Below are 26,723 nucleotides of genomic sequence, written 5' to 3' on the forward strand. Positions count from 1 at the left end.
AAGGCACAATGCACAAAAAGAGAAAGGCTGGTATTCTCTCCGCTTTGCACAACTTGCAGCAAAGGATTCTGATTCGATTTGCGAGCATGCAATGGCAGGAGAAAAGAGGGACGTCAGGGCTGTAAGTGAATTTGAGTTGGAGAGGCGCTTTGAGAGGTGACTGGCTGCCCAAGAAACCACTTATGCTGGCTTGCAGAAGCCCAAGGTTGCCATTTATTCTTTTTTAGATCTAGTGGCCTCGCTCTAAAGTCGGTAGGGTTACGCCTCCGACGCAGCGGATTCGTCCCCGAGACATAAAAAACTTGGTGGTGTTGCGAAGCGCCGCAGTCGACATTCGAGAGCTGCGATTTTGATTGTCTCAGAGAAGTATGGCTGAATAGAAGAGCCAAGGACAAAGACCTTAGTGATGAAGGCTGACTGTCAGTTAAAAAGGCGTAAAGCATAAACAAAGAGGACATTGGTACTGGAGCTATACTGCGAGAAATCGTGTGATGTGCGTCGCTGTATGCAGTGGTGTATTCAGCCAGCCATCGAAACTTGACAACTGCTATTGGTACTACCGTCTTGCATCATCGCCGCGCATCGATTCCGGGCGGGGCAGTTTGTTTCTTCTGTCTGTACCCAGAGGCAGGCTATGACCCTTGCGTTTTTATTTTATTTCACAATCGCTCGGCAATGGATGTTGAATAAGAGAAATACCAGCAATTGCCAGGGTTGGTCACCCCCAACGAGTCTGGCCTCCTGCTGCATATTGTATCCACCAAGTTGAAGTGACGACGCTCCCTTCTTTTCGCACACAAACAATGGATACCTCTCCCCATCGCACTGTCTCACATTATGAGGAAACAACTCGAGTTCTAGCCTTAGCTGAGACGTTAGCTCTGCCCAATAGAATGCTCAAAGTGGTAGAACTCAACTGTTCTAGCTGCCAAGCTACTGAACCGTCAAAGAAACTTTATGTCCCTTGCGCACATGGGAAGCGCCCTTCGGACCGTCCCAGTAATCGCTTGCTCACTTGTCCCTCGTAGGACTCGCTTGGCCTTTGTGCCACGGCAGTTCGGCGATGGCATTCGTCCCCCATTGCATCGCATCCCAACCCAGGTGCATGTAAGTGGGCAACCCAGTGACTCGGCAGTGTGGACTAGGAAATCTAGATGTAGCACGCAGAGAAAAAGGAATGACAGTGTTAAAGTTGGTGGCCTAGATTGACTTGGGCCTGCATCATTGCTCCAATCCAAACTGGGTATGTGCACCAGGACTCGACGAGTCGCTCCTGCACTGGGTGACTCGACCTCGCTGGTAGGGAAGGAGCTCGTCAGTTGGCCCGGGCCGCTGGGCCACTGCAGCTCGTGAGATGCACACTGGGGACCACTGAAACAAGTCTCCAAGTCCACTGAGGGCTGCTGGAAACTTGCCTCCTTTAGCGCGGCCCCCCTCCACTCTTCTTTTGACCCTTGATGGCACTTGCTTCTTCTGGGCTTCCATAGACTGGCTGGGTTCCTCCACTCCCCGTCATCCATCTTTACTGGTCTCTATTCCTCGAGTCTCTCGAGACGTCTCTTTCCCTCTCCCGCCATCTTACCTCACCTCATTTCCACATCTTCGTTCCATGCTACACTCTTCGCCCTTTGTTGCTCTGACCATATAGTAGTCAGTCGATAACCAACGTAAATCTCATCCTTCATATACCAATCTTGACGCGATTATAAATCGGATTGTTTTATCTCAGCATGCGCTTTCGATTGTCGCGCTCGACATTCGACGCAACTCTTTAAAGCCAAGTTTGCGATTGTGTTCGGCGTGCCGGTTCACGTCCGTAGCCGCGTCCAACTGTCGCTTTCTCATTGAGATCTGCCATCAGCCTTCAAGCGCGTCGCCTACTTGCATGTCTCGGACTACCGTCTAACCTGTTCATGCTGTGTTCCGCAACTGTTCCAAAACCCTGCTTCCCGTCCGATAACTGCCAGCATGCCAACATCAAACCGTCCCAACATTGTTGTCGCGAAGCAAAAGTTTTAAAGATATTTTAATCAACCAAAGTCATGCTCTCGAGTGCACACTCCATCTCATCGCCAGTCATGATGGCACCGTCTGCCGATTATCCCTCTAAAGCACCATTCGAGGCCAGCCCGACTGGTCATTTGCAATTCAAAAGGCACAAAGTTCTACCGCGACCTCGCTCCGAAAGAGCATCTGAATTACCTACACGAATAGCAAGCCCTTTGACTAGACAAGATCTGGTCATTGATGCATCTCGTCCTGGTAATGGCAAGCAGCCATCAAGTCCACGAACTCTTAAACATCAGTCACGGAGGATAAGTAGCGGCCCGGATCTGCCACCAACTCCACCGAGACATTCGCGCCAGCCTTCTGATAACTCTTCTGGCAAGACCAGCAGCCCCGCCGCAACCGATATTGCGTTACGGACTCCCCAGCCATCCCATCTACGTTCACCTTCGACGCCTCCTAACCAGAAGAGTCCCCCTACACCTGATGTGACGCCACCCCATCATTCTACAAGCCGTCCACAACTATTGAGACCTGTTGTCAGTGATCGTGCTGGTTCAAATACTACCGTTGGGGAATCCCAATCTGGCTCCTTTACAACTGCTCGAGAGGATCCTATATCGTCCGAGGACGAGGGTAAGTCTGCAAATAACAAGAACTCGCGATCGAATGTTCGTCACGTTTCCGACACAAGTGCACGTGGTCGCAAACCCGACACATTGGGTTTCAATTTGGCAAACTTTGCACCTCCATCAGAGGGAAGCAGTGTTTCCAGATCGCTAGGAGGGGATTGGGGTCACAACGATAGCGACTGGGGCTCCGTGAGTGAGGTAGAGCAGGAATGGGACCATAATCTACAAAGAATGGTTACTGTCAAGAAGCGCCCCGAACCACTGGATATGATGCGATCAAGTCCCGCACGGGCAAAGGTCGTAGAGCCGAACACGGTCACATCGACACAGACTAACAAAGCTGTGCGGGGCCTGCCTCTGCACCAGAGGACCGAAGCTCTTTCTATGAAGGGCCCTTCAGCTCGAGAAATTCCTTCATCGACTACATCGAGCACTGTCGGAAGTTCCGACCCACGCAGAATGTCTGTGATCTCAAACAAATCCACCGTCTCAACTGTTGTAGAGGCATATCTTCTGGATCCAACTCCAAAGAGACAGAGGACTCTGCGGCATGTGCGGAAACAAACCATTTTGCGAGAACCTACAAACGCTTCATCTGTGACAACGACAGACTCTCTAAAATCGGAGAGATCACAAAACGACGCACGAGCTAGAACACGACCAAGTGCCCCAAAATCTGAAAGTCAGTCTTCTAACATGACGGTCAATTCTATGTCCAGTAGCAGAGCTCGACGCGAGGTCTGGAAAGCGGGTGGTATACCAGTCGTTGTTGTGCCCGATCGGCTTTCGTCTCATAAAACTAAATCGAGAGAACCATCGTTGAGGTCTCATTCAAGCCGACGGTCAAGCCGTACTGCGACCAGTGTCAGCCCTACACTGAACGATACTCCATCTACAAGAGGTGAACCCCCTATCGTTCGACGCCCAAACCGAGGTCGTTCGTACTCTTTGTCTGAAAGCTCTGATGAGAGAACCATGGACTATCCACCTATCGTTCCAGCTCGCTCATCTTCCCTCTCTGCTCCTACCAGCCGCAACGGCTCAAGGGCCAGTTCTTTGACAGCCGAGAGCATGAAGCTTCATAATGCTCTGCAGGAGTATCTCAACAAGAAGAAGGATTCCCAGAAAGTGCCCGAGATCCGATTTTCAGAGAATGGCCCGACGACGCAGACGCTTTCAAGCCCTTCTCATAGTCGCCGACGGTCGAGTTCGGAACATCATGATGATGGCTTGAATATCAAAGGATATGGCTCGCAAAATACGCCCTTTTCTGTGGCATCTGTTGATACGAATGGGACAAACCCAGTGATCACGGAAGCTCTCGCTGTGCAAATGTATCCTCACCAGAATTCATCTCTGCTGATGGTTGACCATTCCACAAAGCCCTCGGAGTCTGCAGATCAGAGTCAGACTGAGGCAGAGGAAATCCTGGACATTCCACTACCGACAGACTCCTCGGAAGAGATTCCTACCACACCTCCCCAACCTACCCGTTCTCTTGCCGATGTTGACTCCCCTCTCCGAAATCCCCGAGCTCCCCCTGAGCCACCGAGCCACGCGCCGGTTATTAATTTCATACCTGCGACACCGTCAGGGACGACTCCTGCGCACGAGAAGATGGCGTTTATGGGCAATTATTTTGAGGCAATGAACGAGAAACCATCCCGCCGACCTTCGATGGTTCGCCGTGCTTTCAACCGTACACGACGTCACTCGGTGGATTATTCCTCTTCAACGCGAAGACCATCAAGCTTTCTTTCTCGAACTCTATCTCTTTCACGTACTGGTCGGATCAGAGGCATGCCGACTATGGAACGTGAACCTGAATATCCTAGTCCCGACGATAGTCCTGTGGAGGAAGACAAGCTGCATCCTTTTTGGCGCCCGCAGTGGTCCAGTGATGAGTTGGATGAATGCGACGGAGACTGTGATGATGATTGTGATATTCATTGGCCGGCTGAACCGGCTGACGAGATCTATCGATACCCCCCGGTGGACAATCGACCCAAAGGACCACAGAGGAGCTTCAGCTCTAGAATGAAGCGCACGTTTGCTGTCCTCCCATCTCGCGAGGGTTCGTATTATACCAGTTACGACTGGCCGGCCACTGAGCGTCGTACTATTGGACGTACTCCAAGCGGAAACCTTCGGGTCATGAGGCACCGCTCAAGCTTCGACTCCTTACGACGAAGCTACAATGACGATGAGAGACCACATTCTGCGGATGGTGAGATCAAGAGATCGTTTTGGCGCGCCAACAGTGTCCAGAGGCGAGCCAGTAAGGAAAAGAGACGCCTTTCCCTGGGAAGTAGGCTGGAGGAGCTGCAGAATCTTCCCCGAAAGTACAGCGAGAAAAGACGTGAAAAACGTTCACAAGAGCTTCGCAAGAAAATTAGCGGACCAAAGGAGGTTCGTGACGGGGTAGGAGATGTGATTCGATCGAGCACAGCGCGCGACCACTACCAATCGCACGAAAGCACGACAAGTTATTAAGTGCCTTCTAAAGACGAAAGGAGTTCTTCTCGGGATGGGCAAGAGGAGAAAAACAAGAAGACGATTATTGCTATTACAGAAGATACAAAGACAAAACTCACGACTGAGATGACTCACGCTTTACGAATGATGGGGGATTATGAAAACGGTTATGCTTACGGTTTGCTATCTGAACTTTGCTACGAAATGGTCTACATGAAATGACATTTGGAGGACACCTGCGCTTTGCTACATGGCGGTGGTGACTGTTTATGTACGATAACTAATACATCTATATATATATATATATATATATATTTCAATCAATTTGCTTGTATCTGACAAGACAGCATACAGGAAGCGACTGACTACTGAGACTATTTGCATTTAAGGAATGTGAAATTTGGTTTAGTCAAGATCTTAACTGTCTGTAAGAAGTGTATAAATGTTCCTAGTGTCTAACCTAACGGTATCCCAAGTTGGGATACGTCCCATTTTCCCAAAGCTTGCCTTAACGCCTAATTCGCCAACAATGCTATGGGTGAAATCAGCCCAAAACGCGTCCTTAATCGCCAAAGAGAGGCCTATCGCTTCTCATGTCCAGGAGGTCCGGCGCCGGGAGGAGCAAATCCAGGTGGGGGAATACCACCGGGAGGGAACCCTTGACCAGGCGGGGGCATGCCGGGCATCCCAGGAAACGGAGGGGGAGCACCACCTGCGGCGCCAGGAGCGCCAGGAGCTCCGGGGGCACCTGGAGGAGGGAAAGGGAAGCCACCAGGAGGAGGGAACGGAAGGCCATTAGGAGGAATGGGCATGCCGTTGGGTCCAGGGAATGGAGGCATAGGAGGCATGCCTCGACCACCGCCAGGAGGAGCTGTCTAGAGTTAGGATTGTTCTCAATTGGTAGGATCGTTAGGAGCACTTACGAGGAAATTGTCCGGGAGGTGCGCCTGGCATTCCAGGGAATGGAGGAGGGACACCTAGCGCATGTTAGTCTTCTATTCCTCATATCATGATATCTTGGTACTTACCACCTGGGAAGCCGAAGGGAGGTGGGTGGAAACCTTGGCCAGGTTGATTCTGAGGAAGCATGGGATTCGCGTGGGCTTGGCCCTCGGCAGCATAAGAAGAAGTAATCGAATCAATAACCGACTGGGCCTTTTCGTGACCGATTTCTATCGATGTTGTTAGTCGCAGAGTCGCATCGCGGGTTGGAGGGAAAGCGCACGTTGGTAGTAGTCGACTACATTTCGTAAATGGTTTCGACCGCTGTTGTGGGCCTTGCGCACACTCATGGAGTCGTGCGTAAGGTAGACATCGCAATAATCGCCTGGTGATAAGAAGTCAGTTGGAGGGGTCTTTGTCGATTCGCGCGTACTGGGGAGCTTACAGAAGACTGTGACAGAAGTTAGCGGGAGTCCTCAAATGTTGAGTAGGTGGGAAGATTCGAACGTACACTTGGGCATCTTGAGGACAAAGCGCGATCGATGGTTTGGGGATTGTCAAGATGGCTACCAATGTTTTATATCGTATGCTATCAATGTAAAGTTGAGGCGCGAAAACAACTTGGAGTTGACAAGGCTGCCCCACACGTGATGGCAACGACAAGGCCAGGGCCAAGGCCCGATGTGATTGGTTACAAAGCTAGCCTAGGGGAACTCCCTCTTTCCCGTTTGTGGGTCACAGCTTCGACTGGGACACCTTTCAGTTTAGAGTCCAGTGCAAGCCCCTTGTCTAACTAACTGTATATCCTACGTAGCCTTTCCTCACCAACCTACCATCCTCGATACGATTTAACACTGGGAGAGGAAGACCGAATTTTCGACTATACAGCGTTTGACCACGACAATGGCTCTCCAAAAATCATTGCTGCAGTACTTCTGCAGCGTTTTGCTGCTTGTCAGCTCCGTTAGCGCTCTCAAATTCGACCTTATCGCAGGATCTAAGGAGCGCTGTGTTCGCAACTTTGTCGGAAAGGACACCCTCGTCGTGGTGACAGCGACCGTCGATGGCCACAAGGGCGATGGCATGGTCGTGAACCTCTACGTATGTTGCGCCGAACTGAAGACGGATTGGTCTGGTTAGGAAAAGTTAGAGTCTAACATGCATGATTGCAGATTCGCGATGCCGTTGGCAACGAGTACGGTCGCCCCAGAGATGTTGTTGGAGAGTCAAGGACCGTCTTTACTTCTCACGCCGACGCTGCTTTCGATGTCTGCTTTGAGAACGTTCCTTCTGGATGTACGTCGCCATCCCAATCTGAGCATGTGACGCCGCAACATGCTTAGCCCATGTTGTATTATCGACATACTGACAATTCTTTAGCCCAGCGACTCAACAGCCCCACCCGTCACATTGAGCTCGATATCGACATTGGCGCCGACGCCAAGGATTGGTCCGCTATCCAGGCCACCGAGAAGCTCAAGCCTGTCGAGGCTGAGCTCCGCCGTATCGAGGAGATCACCAGCGAGCTTGTTACCGAGATGGAATATCTTCGCGCCCGAGAGCAGAAGCTCCGAGATACCAACGAGAGCACCAACAACCGGGTTAAGTGGTTCGGTATCGCTACCACTTGGCTCCTCATCGGCCTCTGGGCTTGGCAGATCATGTACCTCCGAGCCTACTTCCGATCCAAGCATCTTATCTAAAAGAGTGTTTTTGCATGCGTGTTATCTACAGTGGAGCTCGTTGGTATCATAAAAGAGTCGGATGTTTTACTAGAGGTCATGAAGAGGTCTCGTCGCCGTGCAGTCCTTAGTCTCTATAAAGTCCAACTATATAAGTGGTCCAAGATTCCGGACATGCTGGCGTTGGAATCAGTGGCAGGTATATGATTGGAACTGGAAGCAAGGCTTAGTTCTTGCCAGATCTAGGGTCTGTTTTGAAGAGCTGAGTGTTACAAAAGTCATGAAAGAGAAATAATTTAACGTCTATACATATCAACGCTATTCGTTGACATCTTAAAGTCCACGCGATCATGATATTCATGGGATAATAGGCCTCGGCCAGTCCTTAATGTGGCGTGTGCTTGAATAGCAATTGTGGCTGAATGGTTCGCTCTGATTGGTGCGCTGTCACTCATTCCGTGACTCAACTTGGGAAGGTGCTGAAGCCCACGCTGCCCCTCCATACCCACCAGCTGGGCTCTTAGAAGAAAGACCCCGCGATACCTCGACAGAACAAAGGCCACTTCAAGTTCAACCACCAAGATCGAATTGAAATAATGGCGGACCTTAACCCTCCCAAGACTGCTGTTCAGGACCAGGACATTAACCCCTGGTCCGTTGAAGGAGCTCAAGGCGAGAATGGCGAGGTTGCTGCTATTGATTACGATGCCATTTGCTCGTGAGCGCCACACCCAAAAACCAATTTATACCAAGGTTGAATTTTGGAGCTGACAGGATGATTCAAGGAAGTGGAAGACCTCAAAGATCGACCATGCGCTTCTCGAGCGATTCGAGCAAGTGACAGGCAAGAAGCCCCATCGCTGGCTCCGACGCGGCCTCTTCTTCAGTCATCGCGACTTCGACAAGATCCTCACCAAGTACGAACACGGCGAGCCCTTCTTCCTCTACACCGGTCGTGGTCCCAGCACTGGCAGTCTTCACCTTGGACACACAATTCCTCTAGAGTTTACAAAGTGGCTGCAGGATGTCTTTGACGTGCCTCTGGTTTTCATGTTGACGGACGACGAGAAGGCGTTGTTCAAGGACACATTGACCTTTGAAGAGACTCTGAACTACGCTATGGAGAACGCTCGGGATATCATTGCGCTTGGCTTTGACCAAAAGAAGACCTTCCTCTACAGTGACCTCCAGTACCTAAGTGGTCATTTCCTCATGAACGCCTGGGAGTTCTCTAAGCTGGTTACTTTCAACCAGGTCCGTGGAGCGTTTGGCTTCAACGAGAGGTGGGTCAAATTATCGAAGTCTTCGCAAAGATACTAATCGAATACAGCACCAACGTCGGCAAGATTTTCTTCCCTTCAGTCCAGTGTGTTGCTGCTTTTGCGACATCCTACCCCGAGATCTGGTCTGATGAGCCTGCTACCACCCGAACAAAGGCGCTTGGCAAGATCCAGTGCCTGATTCCCATGGGTATTGACCAGGATCCTTACTTCAGACTCGTCCGAGACAACGCCCACCGCATGAAGAACCCTTCACCCAAGCCAGCTTTGATTCACTCCAAGTTCCTCACTGCCCTGCAGGGCGCTGGTGGCAAGATGTCATCCTCAAACCCCAACTCGGCCATTTTCATGACCGATACTGCTAAGCAAATTAAGGTGCGCATGCAATTATTTCATACGGGGGGCAAATACTAACAGAGATTCTCTCAGAACAAGATCAACAAGTTCGCTTTCAGTGGCGGCCGTGAGACTCTTGAGGAGCACCGCGAGAAGGGAGGAAACCCTGATGTCGATGTTGCTTACATCTACCTCACCTACTTCGAGGATGATGATGAGAAGCTCCAGAAGGTCTACGATGACTACAAGAGCGGATCTCTTCTCACCGGAGAGCTGAAGAAGATGGCAATCGAAGCTCTTCAGCCTGTTGTCCAGAGCTTCCAGGAGCGAAGAGCTGCTGTCACAGACGAGGTTCTTGAGTCATACATGAAGCCCAGGAGACTACAGTGGGGTGGAAACCCAAACCCCAAGCCCAAGGAGGACAAGAAGAAGGAGAAGGCCGAGAAGAAGCCTGAAGAGAAAAAGACCGAGTTGCCCGACCGTACTGCTGAGAAATCGGCTTAAACATGGAGGCAACGAAGATGAAATCCTCTGTATGAGAAGGATATAAAACAATGTTTATGAATAAAAAAGGAGTCGTTTTGCTTGTACAAGCTCAATCTCTCTTGTGATACAATATTGAACCATTTCGATAATGCTGCTGTTCAAGTGTAAGTCATCTGCCGAACCCTGCCTGTGAGATGCTTCCCCGGACCCACCCGTTCCGACATCGAAATTATATTATTCGGCCTCGGCTCTCAAGTCTTCGGAATCTCAACGTCAACGACCGGCGCTATTGCCACTATTCTACCAATTAAAACTCTGGCAGCTACCACGAATACAACTACAATCTTGAACATTCTAAAACACCACGCAATTACAGTCTAGACACAACCGACATGGCCTCTTTCGTTTCGCGCTCGCTGCGCCCAGCCGCCGCTCGCCGCATTGTCTCAATGTCCGTTCGACCCCTCTCCACAACAGTCTCGCTACGATCCGATAACGTCTCTTCGCAAGAGTTCGAGGTTGGCGAACTTCAGGGTGCCAAGTTCAGAGTCGAGCCTCTGCGTCGAGTCGGCGAGGACGACGCTACCAAGCGAGCACGTCTCGTCTGTGCGTATTAATCCAGCATCAACCACGATAGAAACCCTTGCTAACACATACCGGAATAGACCAGTCCCGAAAGCGTGGAACTCTTGAGTCCGATCTTCTCCTCTCTACCTTCGCGGCCGCTCACCTGCCCACACTGTCCCCCGAGCTGCTCGATCAGTACGACCGCATCCTTGACGAGAACGACTGGGACATTTACTACTGGGCCACGCAGAAGGAGGAGCTTTCTTCCACAAACCCTTCGTCCTCCGACTCGCCATCCACCAACAACATCGACGCCAAGCCACAGTCCGACCAGGTCACTCGCCAGCCTCCTTCGGGAGAGTGGGCGCAGACCGTAGGTAACTTCAAGCCAGCTTACAGGCCTGTGCCCGCGCGTTGGAGGGACAGCGAGATCCTCGAGAAGTTGAGGGCTCACGTGCGAAGTCGCAGCGTCGACGGTGGTGAGGGCGGTGGTATGGGCTTCATGCCCCCTCTTGAGCCTCCCGAGGTTAAGAACTAGGCGCCGATTGTTGGAAGAAGCAGATGCCGAGAATTATGTTATAAAATATCACGAAGTCATTGTACTATACGTCAAACATCATGTATCATCACGGCCATAGGGCCTGGAATTTTAAATCTCAAGATAGAGCATGCATAGCATTGTAAGATGCGTGGGGTAATCACCCAAAATATAAGATGAGTTTAAGCTCAACTCGTTGTTCCCGATCTACTTATCTCTTGCATGCTGACAACAAAAACCATACATGACCCCTTCCGCACTGCCCTATACGCCTCAGGTCGAGGGAGGTCTGCAAGGGTAACTGATACACCTGGACGGCGAGAGAAGCAGCCGAACTAATGAAATCGCAAAGGGCATTAACACTGCATTGTGGATATCGGGAAGAGTCTTGTACCATCGAATGAACGGTTTAACGGAGAATCTATCTGGGCAGTAATTTAGTTTGCCGAGAAGCATAACCCTTACTCAAGAAAAGAGAGATGTTGCGTGGCTGTAATATCGTTCCCTGATGCTCCAGTGATACGGTTCTTGAAAACTACATTAGTGACCGGGAGGAGGGTATCTTGAAGAGAGACCGAGCGTCGCGCTTATTCTATAGATATCGATAACGATATGAGGAGTATTGCTTTGTTTATCGCAGGGTTTGTTGAGAAAGGACGATTTGGCACTGCTCAGGATCCTCGGCAACTCAGTGGCAGACGGACTTCGCGCAGCATGGATCTGTGTCGCTCTACGTGCAACCCCTTGGTAGTCATTGTACCTGATTGAAGTTCGTGGTCTGTTGTAAGCATCGAACGAGGTGCAGGATTATCTCAGCGACGTTTAAGTCAGCACTGCCCGACCTTTGTTGTTGAGTTACAGTTTCAAAGCGGTGATTGTGAGTGACGAATCGAATGTTGATCTATGCAGGGAAATAAGACGAGAATAAACACAATACGCTTTTCAGCCCTATTAAGCTGACTATCGTGAGAATGTATAACTGTGTCAAATAAGATGTTACATAGAATTTCTCGGTACAGTCCATTGGAGTGTAAGGACATCCTCGATTTTATCTTGACTATGAGTATTTGGTTGAGTGACAAGCGGACTGACTCTTGCCATCCCGTATACAGCTTTCCCAGGTCTGTGATGCTAATGAGATGAGGGAACACATCTCATTAGAAGATGCACATGCTATATTGATGAGGCCACGAACACAACTCATCCGGAAGATTCTGCAAATTCCATCTCAACTAACCATTTGTCAAGTACCACTCAACGATTCTCAACATCAATAGTCTAGGGTAACCGCATGCTCAAGTGTAACATCTCATATATCCGAAATGATCACCATGTCCCGCAGCTCTGGGTCAAGCTAAACAATTAGACAATCAGAGCCGGATTAAAACCACCCAACTACCGATTTCCCCATGGAGACTATGAAGATTACAATGCGTCAGAATCACAGCAAAATTACTCTATATGGACGTATATCAACACGAGGCCAGCATGCAAAGCCGTTTAAGGCTTGGCGCACCCAGATACACTCACTGTACATACACCACCATCACTTCTCAAGTCCGAGACGGGGTTGTACACCGAATCTCGATCAGGTGTCATCCTAGATCTCGATTACCATTCAACAACCGATCTCTTTGTGAGACGGAATGACTTCGAAGGCGGATACTGGATGCCACCTAGACGGACCGACGCGCCAGCGAGCGGACTGCGTTGCGGGTATTTTGGGCCAACCACCGTAACTAGGAAGCATTAGACCAGATGCTCGTGATACCAAAGAATGGCCTATTCTATTATGGTTGCAAAGGGGGTACTGTAAAGGGGATGCGGTGTTGCATCGCTGGAATGGGAGACAGCAGCATGTCGCTCGGCCGAGTCCACTTAAACGTCATGTAAATGACATGGGGCATTAGAGTTTGGTGAAGCGGCTCTGCTCTGTTCTGCTCTGCTCTGCTACATGCTTCAAGATTGTTTCTAACACGAACCGAGCAAGATTTGGATTGAAGCGGGGATAAGGACAAGACGGGGCCTCAGCCCAGCTCAGTCCAGAGTCTTGGACCCATCTCGTGATATCAAACTTGGCTTCGACTTTAAGTTTCCAAGTTTCCAGAACTGTCAGTTTGGTTTAGATTAATTGACTGTCTAGGTGAGTCTGTCTGTGCTGGTGGAATCTGCGTCATAATCCAAGACCTAGCGGGTCTTGTTCCTGGTGCTTGCGGGGGGGAAGCAATTCACGACATGGATGCCATGAGAGGATCCTAATTGCTCATGCCATGAGAACGATGCCATACCGAGTCTGTGTGTTTTGTTGAGCCTCTACCGCAGGCTAGATTGGCTAAAGAAACAAAGCGTATGGATACACTACTGCAATCCCGCCCGTCCCCTGGACATCTGCATCGGCGCCAGCCAGTTTAGTTCGTGGAGATGATGGGAGCTTGGTGCTTCTGAGATGATGGAAAAGCTTGGAAATGCAAGACAAGGCACGGCTTGAACGGAACGGTGGCCCAAGCTAGCCTAGCCAGCCAACCTGGGTCTGATCCGGGGATGGAAGAGCGAAACTGGACTGTGAGTTCGAAACGGAGATCAAGGAAGCAACCATCTTGTGCCTTGTAAGTTGTGCCGCAGTATACGGTAGCATAGACGCTCATCTATGCACGCTATTTCAGATAGATGAAAAATACGAAGTAAAAACGACATCAAGAAATGTGCACACTTTAGTATTGTGAAACGATAAAGCAATAAATGCCATTGATGTAAATCTGTTTATAGTATTTATATTCGATACGCTTTTTCAATGCTTCGAACATCTCCAGCAGCACTAAGACAGTTGCTGAAAAGGGTGGAACAGTGTCTCTCGTTTTCTTGAACCGCGATGAGAGGACAGCAACAACATGGACAGAGATTCCTCATGTCAACAATGGCTGACGTCATGAGCAAGTCATTTGTGCTTCAACGTTATCGAGTATTGACACAGTGTCTGTCCTCGAGCGTATCTGTACATCCGAGGTGACACTGTGCTTACTCCGTACTGGATGGACCAAGTTTCCTAAGATTACCAATCTTGTCTTGCTTCTGGCTTCTCTTTGGTCGAGTTGATACTCGCATTCTTGTTCTTCTCCACGCAAGTGACAAAAGAGCCACCTGTTAAATCTAAACATGGATCTCTAAGTACCACAGACGCCACCAGAGATTAAGATTGTGATTGATAAAGTATCAATAGATATTTGAAACCCAGTATGATCACGGGGTAAAGCACACTCGTGCGTGAACACATGCAACTGCTCGTAAAAGCACAGGCTGAATGAAGGATGCGGTCCAGGGGGTGATTGTTAGCGTAAAGCCTCGATTTGTAAAAACGAGAACTTATCCAGTTATGAGCCAGTATCAAATCGATGAAGGGAAGAGGGTGGAGGTTTTTCGCCAGATCGCCACTAACAAAGGGGTCATCAAGATTCAAGACTGGAAGAATGGAGAAAAGCTCCCGTTGAGACCCCCGACTCACTCAATGTCTGGACATGACACTGGCCGAGGCAGGCATGGGCCAGAGAGTCGGTCAAAACTGTATTAGTAGCGAAAGGGGCTTGCAGCAGCAGAGCAGCAAGCAGCAAGAGGACGTCGAAAACAGCCCGTTTTTTTTTTTGCTCCCTACCAAACAAATGTGAGCATGTGTGTGCAGTGCTAAAGAGTTCAGGGGGGTGTTGCAACCGACGATCCCTCAACAACAACGCCTCGAATTATAAATCCATGGGTACCGAGAAGGACCGTGAGCTCGCCTGCGTGTACAGTACCGGATTGGTACAGAATGAAGTTACTGGGAGGCACATTCATCAGCAAAGAATAGAGAGGGCAATACAAATTGTGACCGTGATTGATATTGGTACTGGAATAGATGTCAAAAAAAGAGGCGGGGAACTTGACCCCCCCAGCCTCAACCATAGAGTTCCAGCAGCACGGAGCTTTTGCACCAGCACTTAAGCATTGATTGCATGAGCTATGAGCTTGTTAGTGACAGCTAGTTGATAGAGTAGCAATCTGGATCTGGATCACGACTGAAACAATTGGAATAGTCGGGATTAATCAGGGAACTGAACTGAGAAAACGGTGCGATCCACGACCAGGCTGAGAAGTGGCCGGACCCAGCATCAACGTTTTCCAAGATTGAACGAGGGTGGTGAAGGAATTGGTGTTGTTGTGAGGATGGATGAGCTCGAACAAGGCATCTCCTTGCGTCATCGCGACGTGAAGCAAGCCAATTGGCTTTGATGAGTGGGAATGACGGTACCGCTCCGGTGCAATGACCCACACCCTTCGATGGCTCCTGCTGCAAATGGGGTGTGGAGCCATGAAAACTTGATGTATCCGCACAGTGTCAAGCTTTCGATATCTCATTTCAAAGATTCCTGATAACTGGGTCCAACTGTTAAAGGTAATTGCGACCTGGGGCAGTTGCTGTTCGGAGATTGTTTCTTGTTAACTTTAAGCCAGCAACGTAGACTCAATCGCAATTGCGGTTTGCTGTATAGTATGTACTTGAGAAGGTATCATGCAGTCATTTGAGCACGGCACGGTGAGTGCTCGGCGGAACGTAACCCGTAATCACCGATTCGTGAGATGCTGTTCAAGAATCACGATCGACTCTGCTTCTGGTGCATTTCTATGGCCCTTCTGTTTCCTTATGCCGGGTTCTTGATCAGTGAAACGCTGTCCCCCTAGCCTCCTTGTAAGTCAACTAAAGTGATTTGCTCCGACTTGAGGTGTCTGGTTGGTTCCCCGGACCTTTTTTGGAGGGTAAGGATCGAACGATGCAATCCAGAATACAGTACACACAGTGCTCAGCCGGGGTGTGGACAGACCATCAGGCAGGTGCAGTGGGTTTTGTCAGCCGGTTTAGCGTCCCCTCAGTTCGGGCAGTCCTTTCCTTTATTTTCGCCCCCCCAGGCTTTGACTACTTTCAGGAGCCAGAGCCCAGCCGCCGTCGCCTTTTTTTTCTGCGCCTACTTTTTCTCTCGCTGCCCACAACGTCATCTCTGACGTCTTTTCTCAATCTAATCCTTTCACAATCCTCGTCCATCGACGCAATCCCGCAAGCAAAGCAACGCCCGCTTTGTCGATATTCGAGACACAGCGCGAATGTCTATCTGAGGCTATCATATCCTTTTTACTTTTCGATAGGCACGAGCCTCAACTCCACTGCAAACGTCTTTTTTCGCGTTTGTGCCTGTCTTTCGATATCCCCTAATTCTCAACCCATCTTTCGCTTAGTCTGTCTCTTAACTGTCTGAGAGACGCGCGCCTCTTGACCACATCTGCTTCGACTGTCTCGAATCTCAAGCAATTTCATATCCGCGCGCTCAAGCATCAAGGCTTAGGGCGCATTCTTTTGGCCGGAGAGGTTTCGGAGCGTATGCTGTGCGCTGTTCGCGCTGTTGACTTGTCGAAAAACAGTCTTCGCCCCCGGTCTATCTCTTAAACCGTCCCGTCCTGTAGTAAGAGTCGCAGACGGCTGCCGCGCTGCTTTTCTGTTTCTTCCTCGCCTCTGACCTCATTTGACTTTTTCGTCTTCCTCCATCTTTTGCTGCTCTTACTGCCACCCACCCCACACGTCCAATCCAGTCCAATACTATCAACCTTGCCGCCCGCCCCAGAATATAATACATCATCGTCATCATGGGGACTACAACTGAAGCCTCTGCTGGAGGTGAGTCGAAGTCCCCCAAGCAGTCCAACAGCTCTCCTCCTCGACCTGGTATGTTCTTGCTTTCCTGTACTCCAATTCCATTCCTCTCCCTGCAGCATAATATCGACTTCATCTCTGCTACATACTTTTTCCGTTTCCGCTGTTATGACGTATACTCGTCATCGGTCTTGAACATCCCTATCCTATCCCCTTCTTCATCCTCTTTCGTCATCGCTTTACTTCTCCGTCCCTTGTCCTCCGTCATTGTCAACCTAATGCCTTTTGCGTCAATCCGTCTGTAACACTTGCTCACATCTCGCCTTGCTGCAGATACCACGACCGACGCGAAGGCAGCCGATCCGCCCGTCAAAACAGAGGCTGCCAATGCCGAACAAGCCAAACCCCTTGCGCCTCCTCCTCGACCCGGCCAACAACAAGGCAACACTCCTGACTACTTCGCGGTCCAGGCCGGCGGATCACTCAGTCTGGAGCCCAATCCATTTGAGCAGTCCTTCGGGGGCGCTCCAGAGACACCAGGAGGAACAAAGCTGCCTTCAGTTGCTGCATTGACATCACCATCTTCATTACTGCCCGGTAGCAACGCGACACCCTTCAACTGGGGAGGTGGCTCATTGCGTACTGGTCCTTTAAGCCCTGCAATGCTTTCTGGTCCGGCGAACGACTACTTTGGCGACACACATCATCTACGTGGCGGATTTCCCACTCCTAACGAGTCCTCATTGAGGACGGGTTTAACACCAGGTGGTAGTGGTTCTATGTTCCCTGCCCCAAGTCCTAATTCCCAGGCACTCTTTGCTCAGCTTGCCAGCGGAGGAGCGACACCAAGCACGCTCGATTTCCATCGAACTGCTATCAGCGCTGCCGCTAAACGCGATCAGAACGGCGCTGCCCCACGATCCCAGGCACAACCAGCCCCCCAACCCCAACAGCCACCTCAGCAGCCTTCTGTTACTTCTCAACCCCAGGAAATGCCCAACGGTGTTTCTAACACCAAGTCCGAAGCTAAGCCTGCTTCGGGCCCCTTCGACCCGCACGATAACGACGCTGCAAACGGCCTATTTATGCTGGCCCAGGGTAGAAACGGTGCTCAGAACGCGAACCAATTTGCCGTGACATCAGGTGCTCCTGGCCACGCCCATCCTGCCCCTGTTGCACCACAGAATATGAACACCTCGCCACAAATGTCAAGCATTAACGGTGGCTCCGTTGGCTCTGCTCGTGGTATGAGCGAGGGTAGTATGATGTCGGACGACAGTGAGCAGGCTCGTCCTAACACTCGAGGCCGGGGCAAGAAAAACCCTCCTGCGACCAACGGTCGAAGGAAGGCTGATGAACTTCCATCTAAGGCACCCGCCAACAAAAAGTCAAAGACGAATAACGCTATGTCTATGGATATGGACATGTCCGACGACGAGGACAAGATGAAGTACGAAGATGGTGGCTCAAAGTCCAAGATGACTGATGAAGAGAAGCGTAAGAACTTCCTCGAGCGCAACCGGTATGTATTCTCCATCCTGCTATTTGAGAATGTGTATTAATTTGTATTAGTGTCGCGGCTCTCAAGTGTCGTCAAAGAAAGAAGCAGTGGCTGGCCAATCTTCAGACCAAGGTTGAAATGTTCAGCACGGAAAACGATGCTCTCACGCAACAGATTACCCAACTAAGGGAGGAAGTTGTAAACCTGAAGACTCTTCTTCTTGCTCATAAGGACTGCCCGGTTACCCAACAACAGGGAATCCATGGCGCATTTATGTCGCAGGTCGTAGAGCCCTTCAACCCCCAAATGAATCCTTATGGCATGGCAGCACCCATGCCCAACCAGCAAGTCATGGCTGGACAGGGTGTTCAGAGGCGATTCTCATAGAACGAGATGAAGCCCCAGCCAAGTCAACAAATTAAGGTGGAAACAGATATGTCTTCACCAAGCCGCATGATAGAGGGACTTGACGATCCCTTTTTTCTCTAACCACGAGACTATTAGCCTTTCCGGGCATACATTATTATACGCATATACACAGGGTTGCAGGGTTTGCCGTTCCGGGGCCTGCCAGCTTATATCTTCACTTCATGTTGGGGCTGTACAACATTTGATCAAAGGCAATATTCAGACGGGGACGATGTCTGAAATCAAGAGTTTGTTGGGTTTGCTTACAGTCAACTTGACACTTTTGTTGAGCAAGGACGCCTTTGCTGGGCGTTTCTTACTAGAGGCGGCGCCATTACAATTTTTTAACTTGTACGTAAGTATCTTTTCTGGCAAGGCACACGGAACGCGCACTTCAAAAAGGTGTTTGGCCAGGCGGACTGTTTTTAGTGCCTGGAGGGGCGTTTTGAGCATGCGGATCGATCCTAGGAGATGAACGTCTTTGGTGTTATTGGTTTTGCGATTTTTGTAAGTAGCTGCAGGCAACAAAAAGCTACCTGGTTTGAATGACGATAGTTGCACTATGAAATACGATATGCACAAATTAGTGATAACTTGAGTGCCTCAGAATATTGTGTTTTTTTGTATGACTATGTTTATAAACATTGATACTTAATGTCCTTTATGACATGTTGGTTAAAATAAACCCAGAGAACCCCACCATAAAACGTTGATGATAAAGTGCTAGTTGACTGATTCGTTTTCACGTCGAAGCTGTCTAGTTTAATAGAGGAAAAGGCTTACTAGGATTTGTCTTAGACTCCGTCAGGGTCGGCATTGACGATATTTGAAGGGCCTGGCTCTTGGTGAACAAGAGGAGGTTTTGAGGTGGGGCGGCAGCTGGGAATCGCTAAAACAGGCTTAGTGTCGTATGGGTAAATCATCCCTCATGTAAACAAGGCGATGCGCTTAAACCATCACAACCACGTCGCGAACCGCAATCCTTCATCGATCAAATCGTAACCCGGACGAGCTATCGTAAATTGCATTGCTATAGTCTTTGAGCGTTTTTTTTGCAGCATTTCAATCACCCGAAACACGTGCATCACTACGCGACGCGCCTCTTGAACCCTGGCCGACAGTTTCAGCACCTCCACTACACCAACGACTTCCCGCCATCACGACCCCGGGAATTTCGAATCGTATCGCCAACGGTCCCGAATGTGCCACCCATGACGACTCTGGTGACGACTCGGCGGCCGCTTCAAGTTATTAGCATGAGCAACGAGCACGGGCGACGGTTGAGTAAGCGTCTCGCTGGTAAGTGGATTGATGACGACGGCGAAGGCATTCGGGAAGGGCGACGCGCTGACGGCGGAAAACGAGCAGCGGCGACGGATTTTGAGCATGATGATGATTTTGCATTTGTGCGAAAGTCCAAAAGGGTCAAGACGGACAAGGAACCAGAACCAGAGCATGAACAAAAGGCCGAGCCAGTCAAGAAATCTTCGAGGGGACGTCCTGCAGCAAAGTCACGCGTTGCTAAGAGCTCGAAAACCAATGGAACGATCCCAGAAGAAGAGCCCACAGAGGACGAACCTAGTGCGACTACGAAGCCTGCAACAAGGAAGAGCAACAGGCAAAAAGCGAGCGTAGACGCGCCAGATGAACCACCACCCAAAGCAACTAAGAAACAACCAACGAGGAGGAGCACGCGACGGTCAGAGAAATTGGAGACGGAAATCGCTCAACCAGTGTCAGCTCCAGCGTTAGAACCCGCACCTGAGCCTGAACCTGAGCCTCAGCCAGAAACAGCACCACAGCCTCCAGCGGCAACGACTTCTCGCGTCAATGGAGCATCTAAGAAATCCCGAAGTCGCGCCAAATCGACCAAACCGCCCCCAGACTGGGACAAGTCACCCGAACGAGCGCCGCCTGTGCAATCTGCCACAATTGCGCTGCCAATGAGCGACACACCCATCATTAATAGAAACAAAGAAATGCGCAAGAAGGGCGGCAACTCCAACCGACGAAGCAGCTTGGGTAACCGAGGACGAAGGGCGAGCTCATTGATCGAAGGCGGCCAAACAGCGATACCCCACCGGGAGGTCAACCCGGCGGACTTTTATAAGCATATTGAGGCCGAGGGTTTGACAGAACCTAGACGTATGAAGCAACTATTGACCTGGTGTGGTGAGCGTGCATTGTCAGGGAAGCCTCGGCACGGCACACCGAATTCTAATGCTATTCTTGGTGGTAAGTTGGCCTTGTTGGTTATTCCTCGCTGTGAACCCCAACACTGACTGCGAACAGCTCGTGCCATTCAAGATCAGTTGTTAAAAGACTTTGCGGCTCGATCTGAGTTCTCAGACTGGTTCACTAGAGAGGATGATGACGCGCCCAAAGCCCCTGTAGTGACAAAACCTAACCCCAGAAACTTGGAACTGGATGAGAAGATGGCCCAGCTTGAGATAAATATCAAAAGGTACGCCATACATATGACAACCAACCGTGGACCAACACACTGACTTTCATAGACTACAAGAGGAGAAGAAGGCGTGGCAGGCAATACGAAAACCACCGCCTGAACAACCGTCTCTTTTCTCCGAAGAGGAGACAGGGCCCATTGTGTTGCCCGACTTCGATCTTCTAGATCCTGATGAAGGGAAAATTCGAGGATTCCTCGCGGACGAGAAAGCCTCGTCCGAAGCTGTTCGGTCACAAACAGAATCGCGATTACGGACTATTCAATCAACGCTTGAGTTCCAGGTCGACCAACTCGCTGATAACGTCCATAAGCTCGAGCAGCGGGTTCTGATTGCAGGCAAGGAAGCGGATAAGGTCCTCAGCGTCAGCGCTCTACGGCTTCGACAACGTGAGGAAAGGGAAAAGGCAAGCGCAGGAACAAGGGATATGCCGGTCATTGAGGTTCTAAGGAGCCTAGGGAATATTCTGCCTGAAGGAGGCGGGTGAAGGGTTACATTCTGGGAGTTGGAACGAAACGGATTGGCTTGATACCCTTTGCTTTTTTGCATTACTTTTATCCTTCAGCCTATGATAATGATGACGAGACGAGACAAGATGATGCGCCTTTTTCTCCCTCAACGCTTACTTGCTTCATTACCGGTTCGTTTTATGCCTTTGAAAGGTTCTTACCGGGCATGTGTGGTTTATGTGTAGTTCGTTTCTTTCGCAAAATTGCATGAGAGTAGGAGTTCACATCGTACGGCGTTGAGCGGCTATGAGTCTACCTTATAAACATGTCTCGAATTTACCATCCATCGTCGTCGCCGCCAGCGGTCTGAGCGACCGCGGCCCCATCATCAGGCCCCCATCCGCCATCGCCATCACCGAAGGCATCGGCCTCCTCAACTGGAGGGGCCTTGCACCGGACCTTGGTGTGGCCATACTCCTGGCAGTTGGAGCACTGGACCTTGCTCCCTGCAGCAAAATTAGCTATGAACCCGATAGCGTGAATCAAAGATAACTTACAATCCCGGGGAAGAGGACAGTCCTTGCTGAAATGGCCCTGCTGTTCACAGTTGCGGCAGGTCACGGTAGACATGTCTCGAGGTTGGTCACATTCTTTGGAAATGTGCCCCTCCTGACCGCAGTTGCGGCAGGCCCGGCCGCCGCCCTGAGGGCAATCCTTGGCAAAATGTCCGACTACGACTATTAGAAACTGGCCAGCAGATATATACTCATGGCGAACATACCCTCATTGCACTTGCGACACTCAACATTCGCGGGGTTGGGGGGCTCCTCACAATCCGCAGCCCTATGGCCGGATTGACTATACCAGTTAGTTACTATAATGTATGAAGTGATTTGTATGCTATACTAACCCGCAGTTCTTGCAAGCATTCTTGTCAACTCGAGGTTCGGGACCTGAGATCTGTCAGCTCCACTGGATAGTTAGAAGGTCAATGGGTCTAACTTACAGTCGCGGACACGGTGACCATCAGCGCCACAGTTGAAGCAAGAGATCTTGGGTGCGTCGCGTTCTCCCTTCTCCTGGGTGCAGAATTTGGAGGTATGCCCGAGTTCCTTGCAGTTGGTACAAAGGGGAACACCGCGGTCCACAATCTCGCCAGCGTCGTTCAAGCGCTCAAGGAGTTCCTCTCGATCCTTGGGCCAACCTTCCATCTCGCGGGGGCGGTCAGGCTTCTCGGCAAAGCGGTAGGAAACAGTGTATTTCTTGTCGATGTTGCCCTGAAGATCCATGTTGGTAAAGACCTGGATGAGGGTTCGCTCAGTAGGAACGAGCCAGAGACCAATGCCTTGCTCGATCAGGGATTCCTGAAGCTCCTTGTAGGTGATGTCGCCATCCATGGCCTTGATGTACTCATTGACGGCTTCTTTGGCGTCATCGACATCTTTCTCAACGACCGCCTGCTTGATCTTCTGCCAGGCAACGTCGGGGCCGACGTCGGCAATGTGATCACGATTGACCTTGCGAGGCTTCTCACAGTGCTTTCGGAAGTGACCTTCTTCGCCACAGTTCTCGCAGACCATGGGTGGTGCATCAGGACAATCCTTACGCATGTGGCCTTCCTTCTTGCAGTAGCGGCAGGTCATCTCCTGAGGGTTGGGACACTCGGCACGACGGTGGCTGTGAGATTAACACGTTAGATGGTGTTCGCTCTCAAGAAATCGACATCGATCACTTACCCAGTCTCACCACAACCGAAACACTTGTCATCACCGCCGGGCTGGCCATCTCCGTGACTCTCAGCACCGTCAAATCCGGTGCCGCCACCTTGTTCGTTACCCCAATCACTCATGTTTGGTTCGTTAGGTTTGAATGGAAGTGTGAAGTTGGTTGAAGGATGAAGAAAAGAGGAGGAGAGGGAGAGGATGAGGAAGAGAAGAGGAGGAGAGAAGAGGGTTAGAAAGGCAGGGAAATATAAAGAAGGAAACACGGGCAGTGAATCACTGTTGCCTGGAGTGACTGCCTGGAGAGCAGGTGCGCACTCGATTTTAGCATTGAAGGAAGGAGCAAAGGCTGTCGGCTGGTGACAGCTGCCAGCAGCCGGCAGTCACTTCCTTGCAGTGCAGGCACGGCAGGCACTACCTAGAGGAAATAGCAACAGAAGAGAGCACAGACCTTGTGCAAACGGACAGCAAGAGAGAACGAAGTCAGTTAGAAAGAAAAAGAAGGCGTGAATTGCGTGTTAATGATGGTGATGATACTGGCTTGGCCTGCAGTGTGTCAGAAGAATTGGCCCCTGGAGATATAAGAGACGAAATAATTTGGTCACTTTATTCCAGCTTAGAGTAGCACTTAGTTTATTTTATTTTGATAACCTAACCTAAGCCTTAGAGGACAATTCTTCTGTCACCCTTCTGCTTGGTTAAATCGATCTCATGCTTTGCTCGCAGGCGGTCTTGAGGTAACTTGCTCTGATTCCCCTCAGGAAGCAAGATAATATCAAATAGGTAGGTTATAATACCAACGAAATTCGATTCAAAACTATAACATATCTCATCAAGCAATTCGTGAATGTCCCGACTGTACACATCCTGCACTTCTTTCTATCGGTACAACCACAAGCACCTACATAGATTAGTAGAATCTTATGAAAGAAGGTGTCCGTTTTCATCTACTGAGCTTCTGCTTAGCGATATAAATTTGAAATACGAAACATGTACAGCCGGGGCCTCAAAAAGATAGGATATTCAAGTCTTGTTCCACCCGTATATATATCTAAGGCACTCTTGTATGCATGTGGCCGGACAGCCTATTAGAGAGAGGATAGTATAGAGCAACTCCATCTTAGACGCACACTTGACGCAAATCTACCTGGCTAAGCAATCCATTATTAGAAAACTGACAAGCAAGGGTGTTATGTCAGACTCTGTTTGACTAGAGGAGTAGGTTCTGTCAATGTTCTAGCGCAACACCAGAACACAGATCGTCACCAGCCAAACGGCAATGTGACAAGCTTCAATTACTGTGCTAAGCAAAACCAACCAACCACAGAACGACACCGGCATTCACTCCCTACCCCAGAAAGCCATCCCCACAAACGCATGGAACACTGGCCAGAAACCTGGGACCGGGATCGCGGCGCTGTCGGCGGAGATTTCCGCTCACGAGATCACTTACAAAGCCAGCAGACAGGAGTGACAAAAGCCAACCTATCGCCATCACGCATATTAGAGCTCAGCGAGCAATGGTCTTGGTCGGATTGGTCCGATATCGCCGGCATCCATACCCGACCCGTACAGTACAGAACCCGAGCCGTGGGTAAGTCGCAACCCGTCCCGCAGGGTGTCAAGGAGAATTGACCGTTGAAAGCATAAGAGACGAAATAAATTGATCACCTTATGCCAACTTAGGCTATCATTTAGCCTACTTCATTTCTGTAGCCTAAGTCTTAGAGGACATTTCTTCTGTTACCCACCCAGCCATCCCCCACCTGGGCTCTTCCATGGTTAGATTACCAATGATCATATGTCAGCCGAAACAAATGTGATGGCATAGGACAGAAAGGCAGAAAAAAAAAATAGGGACATGAAAGTCATAGCAAGGGCCGGAAGGGCCGAGTCATACGGTTGACATGCAACATTTGGTCAATTCGAGACTATGAGTTTCTTGCATCTCCGGGGAGAGCGACTGCTAAAGGAGATACTAATTCTTAGAGGTTGCTTCGTTATCAACTTATCAGTTACTTGCCCTGCATCTTTACCGTGACTGCATGCTTTAGAAACCCATGAGGAGATGCAATGCGGTGCGGGTGTGCTCCGCGTCTCCGCAGTCGGAATAAGGGCCCTTGATTTCCATCGAGAGAAATGGAATCGAAACCCCCGCCGTGGAAAAGCAGAAAGTGACCCCGCAATCCTGATATCAGATGTAATACCGTCCATCTGATATTCAGACCACACGGTACAACACCCCGTATGCTGGCGCAGACCGCACAGTTCGATTCTAGTGTCGCACGGAGTGCCGTTTGCATTTGACTAATTGATTCGGCACGCACTACGAGAGTCAAAAGCCAGAGCCTAACGTTGCCATCATATCTTTAAAACGTCCAGTCCTTCTCCTCATACAACCTTTTTTCGCTCCCTACCTAAGCCTCGTTTATTTTCTTTTCATTATTCGTGACACTACACAACAATGGCGCCCGCGACTCTCGTGATCGATAACAGCGACGACTTCGTCATGCCTGTCACAAAGTCTGTTCAGTCTACATCGCCACCCAAGCGAACCCTTCTTCTGGCACCTCCCTCTCTTGCTGCCAACGCGGATGCCCTTTCAACTGTCCTAGCCGACTATGATCGCTCTATCACCGATCTCCAGATGCTGGACCGTCTATCTGTGGGATTGGTCAATTTGCCTGCTTCAACCTACGACATCGTCCTCGTCCTCTCCGATGCGTCTTCCAAGTTGGACGAGTCCCTTGGCTTGATGAACCGAACAGTTCTGGGCCCCGTTGCCGATTCTCTGAAGCCCAGCGGTCGTTTGCAATCTCAGAATGGCAATGCTTTGGAGGAACCAAGTTTGGCAAAGGAAGCAGTCTTGGCTGGCCTCGTCTCGTCGCAGGGCGGTTTCGAGAAGCCCGATTATGGCGATAACGATGGAGCTGTCACACTGAAGTTTGGCAAGAAGAAGACACAACCTGCTCCTTTGGCAGATGGTTCTGTTCCGCTCAACCTTAAGAGGAAGCCTGCAGAGGCTGCTCCCAAGCCTGTTGTCCCTGCTGGTGTCGGCTTCATTGATCTCGAAGACGACCTTGACGATGACGAGCTCATTGACGAGGACACTCTCATGACTGAGGAGGACCTTGCCCGTCCTATTGAAATTCGTAAGTTTTACCTGAAAACCCAAGGAATGAATCATCATTAACATTGTCCTAGCTGCCGAATGTCAACCCAAGGCTGGCAAGCGTCGCCGTGCTTGCAAGGACTGCACTTGCGGTCTTGCCGAACGTCTCGCCGCCGAGGACGCCGACAAGCGTGCTACAGCCGACAAGCAACTCGAGAGTATCAAGCTGGCAACCGACGATCTGGCTGAGATCGACTTTACAGTTCAAGGCAAGGTTGGCTCATGCGGCAACTGCTCACTTGGCGACGCTTTCCGATGCGATGGATGTCCTTATATCGGACTTCCACCTTTCAAGCCTGGTGAAGAGGTTCGGTTGCTCAACAACGATGTGCAACTGTAAAACTTTGGACCGATTCTTTCTTTTTTTCCCCATGGATGACGGCGCAGCACT

At 50.2% G+C, this 26,723-nt stretch overlaps 9 protein-coding genes across 9 annotated transcripts; 7 read left to right on the forward strand and 2 right to left on the reverse strand.

Moving 5' to 3' along the window:
• Window positions 1-2,081: 2,081 nt before the first annotated feature.
• FIESC28_07169 (uncharacterized protein) lies at window positions 2,082-5,132 on the forward strand (the record flags this gene model as incomplete). The annotated part of the gene is made up of 1 exon (XM_031161310.1): window positions 2,082-5,132. The coding sequence occupies one exon, from the start codon at window positions 2,082-2,084 to the stop codon at window positions 5,130-5,132; it is 3,051 nt and encodes a 1,016-aa protein (XP_031014568.1).
• A 563-nt stretch (window positions 5,133-5,695) lies between these two features.
• On the reverse strand, window positions 5,696-6,577 carry FIESC28_07170 (uncharacterized protein; the record flags this gene model as incomplete). The annotated part of the gene is made up of 5 exons (XM_031161311.1): window positions 5,696-5,985; window positions 6,038-6,091; window positions 6,143-6,286; window positions 6,340-6,507; window positions 6,568-6,577. 5 exons carry the CDS (start codon window positions 6,575-6,577, stop codon window positions 5,696-5,698), a joined length of 666 nt encoding a protein of 221 aa, XP_031014569.1.
• Window positions 6,578-6,959: 382 nt separating this feature from the next.
• On the forward strand, window positions 6,960-7,759 carry FIESC28_07171 (uncharacterized protein; the record flags this gene model as incomplete). The annotated part of the gene is made up of 3 exons (XM_031161312.1): window positions 6,960-7,157; window positions 7,229-7,352; window positions 7,437-7,759. The coding sequence occupies 3 exons, from the start codon at window positions 6,960-6,962 to the stop codon at window positions 7,757-7,759; spliced, it is 645 nt and encodes a 214-aa protein (XP_031014570.1).
• A 575-nt stretch (window positions 7,760-8,334) lies between these two features.
• Window positions 8,335-9,858, forward strand: FIESC28_07172 (uncharacterized protein; the record flags this gene model as incomplete). The annotated part of the gene is made up of 4 exons (XM_031161313.1): window positions 8,335-8,456; window positions 8,524-9,021; window positions 9,069-9,393; window positions 9,448-9,858. 4 exons carry the CDS (start codon window positions 8,335-8,337, stop codon window positions 9,856-9,858), a joined length of 1,356 nt encoding a protein of 451 aa, XP_031014571.1.
• Window positions 9,859-10,232: 374 nt separating this feature from the next.
• FIESC28_07173 (uncharacterized protein) lies at window positions 10,233-10,945 on the forward strand (the record flags this gene model as incomplete). The annotated part of the gene is made up of 2 exons (XM_031161314.1): window positions 10,233-10,446; window positions 10,506-10,945. The coding sequence occupies 2 exons, from the start codon at window positions 10,233-10,235 to the stop codon at window positions 10,943-10,945; spliced, it is 654 nt and encodes a 217-aa protein (XP_031014572.1).
• A 5,664-nt stretch (window positions 10,946-16,609) lies between these two features.
• FIESC28_07174 (uncharacterized protein) lies at window positions 16,610-18,504 on the forward strand (the record flags this gene model as incomplete). Its single annotated transcript, XM_031161315.1, has 3 exons — window positions 16,610-16,688; window positions 16,950-18,138; window positions 18,189-18,504. The coding sequence occupies 3 exons, from the start codon at window positions 16,610-16,612 to the stop codon at window positions 18,502-18,504; spliced, it is 1,584 nt and encodes a 527-aa protein (XP_031014573.1).
• A 1,277-nt stretch (window positions 18,505-19,781) lies between these two features.
• Window positions 19,782-21,477, forward strand: FIESC28_07175 (uncharacterized protein; the record flags this gene model as incomplete). Its single annotated transcript, XM_031161316.1, has 3 exons — window positions 19,782-20,760; window positions 20,818-20,989; window positions 21,042-21,477. The coding sequence occupies 3 exons, from the start codon at window positions 19,782-19,784 to the stop codon at window positions 21,475-21,477; spliced, it is 1,587 nt and encodes a 528-aa protein (XP_031014574.1).
• Window positions 21,478-21,775: 298 nt separating this feature from the next.
• Window positions 21,776-23,288, reverse strand: FIESC28_07176 (uncharacterized protein; the record flags this gene model as incomplete). The annotated part of the gene is made up of 6 exons (XM_031161317.1): window positions 21,776-21,945; window positions 21,997-22,170; window positions 22,221-22,297; window positions 22,350-22,392; window positions 22,446-23,116; window positions 23,176-23,288. 6 exons carry the CDS (start codon window positions 23,286-23,288, stop codon window positions 21,776-21,778), a joined length of 1,248 nt encoding a protein of 415 aa, XP_031014575.1.
• A 2,336-nt stretch (window positions 23,289-25,624) lies between these two features.
• Window positions 25,625-26,672, forward strand: FIESC28_07177 (uncharacterized protein; the record flags this gene model as incomplete). The annotated part of the gene is made up of 2 exons (XM_031161318.1): window positions 25,625-26,312; window positions 26,365-26,672. The coding sequence occupies 2 exons, from the start codon at window positions 25,625-25,627 to the stop codon at window positions 26,670-26,672; spliced, it is 996 nt and encodes a 331-aa protein (XP_031014576.1).
• Between the last annotated feature and the right edge of the window lie 51 nt (window positions 26,673-26,723).

This window comes from Fusarium coffeatum (assembly GCF_003316985.1).
Source record: "Fusarium coffeatum strain FIESC_28 chromosome Unknown BRIP53273_contig_158, whole genome shotgun sequence".
In the NCBI taxonomy this organism is placed as follows: domain Eukaryota; kingdom Fungi; phylum Ascomycota; class Sordariomycetes; order Hypocreales; family Nectriaceae; genus Fusarium; species Fusarium coffeatum.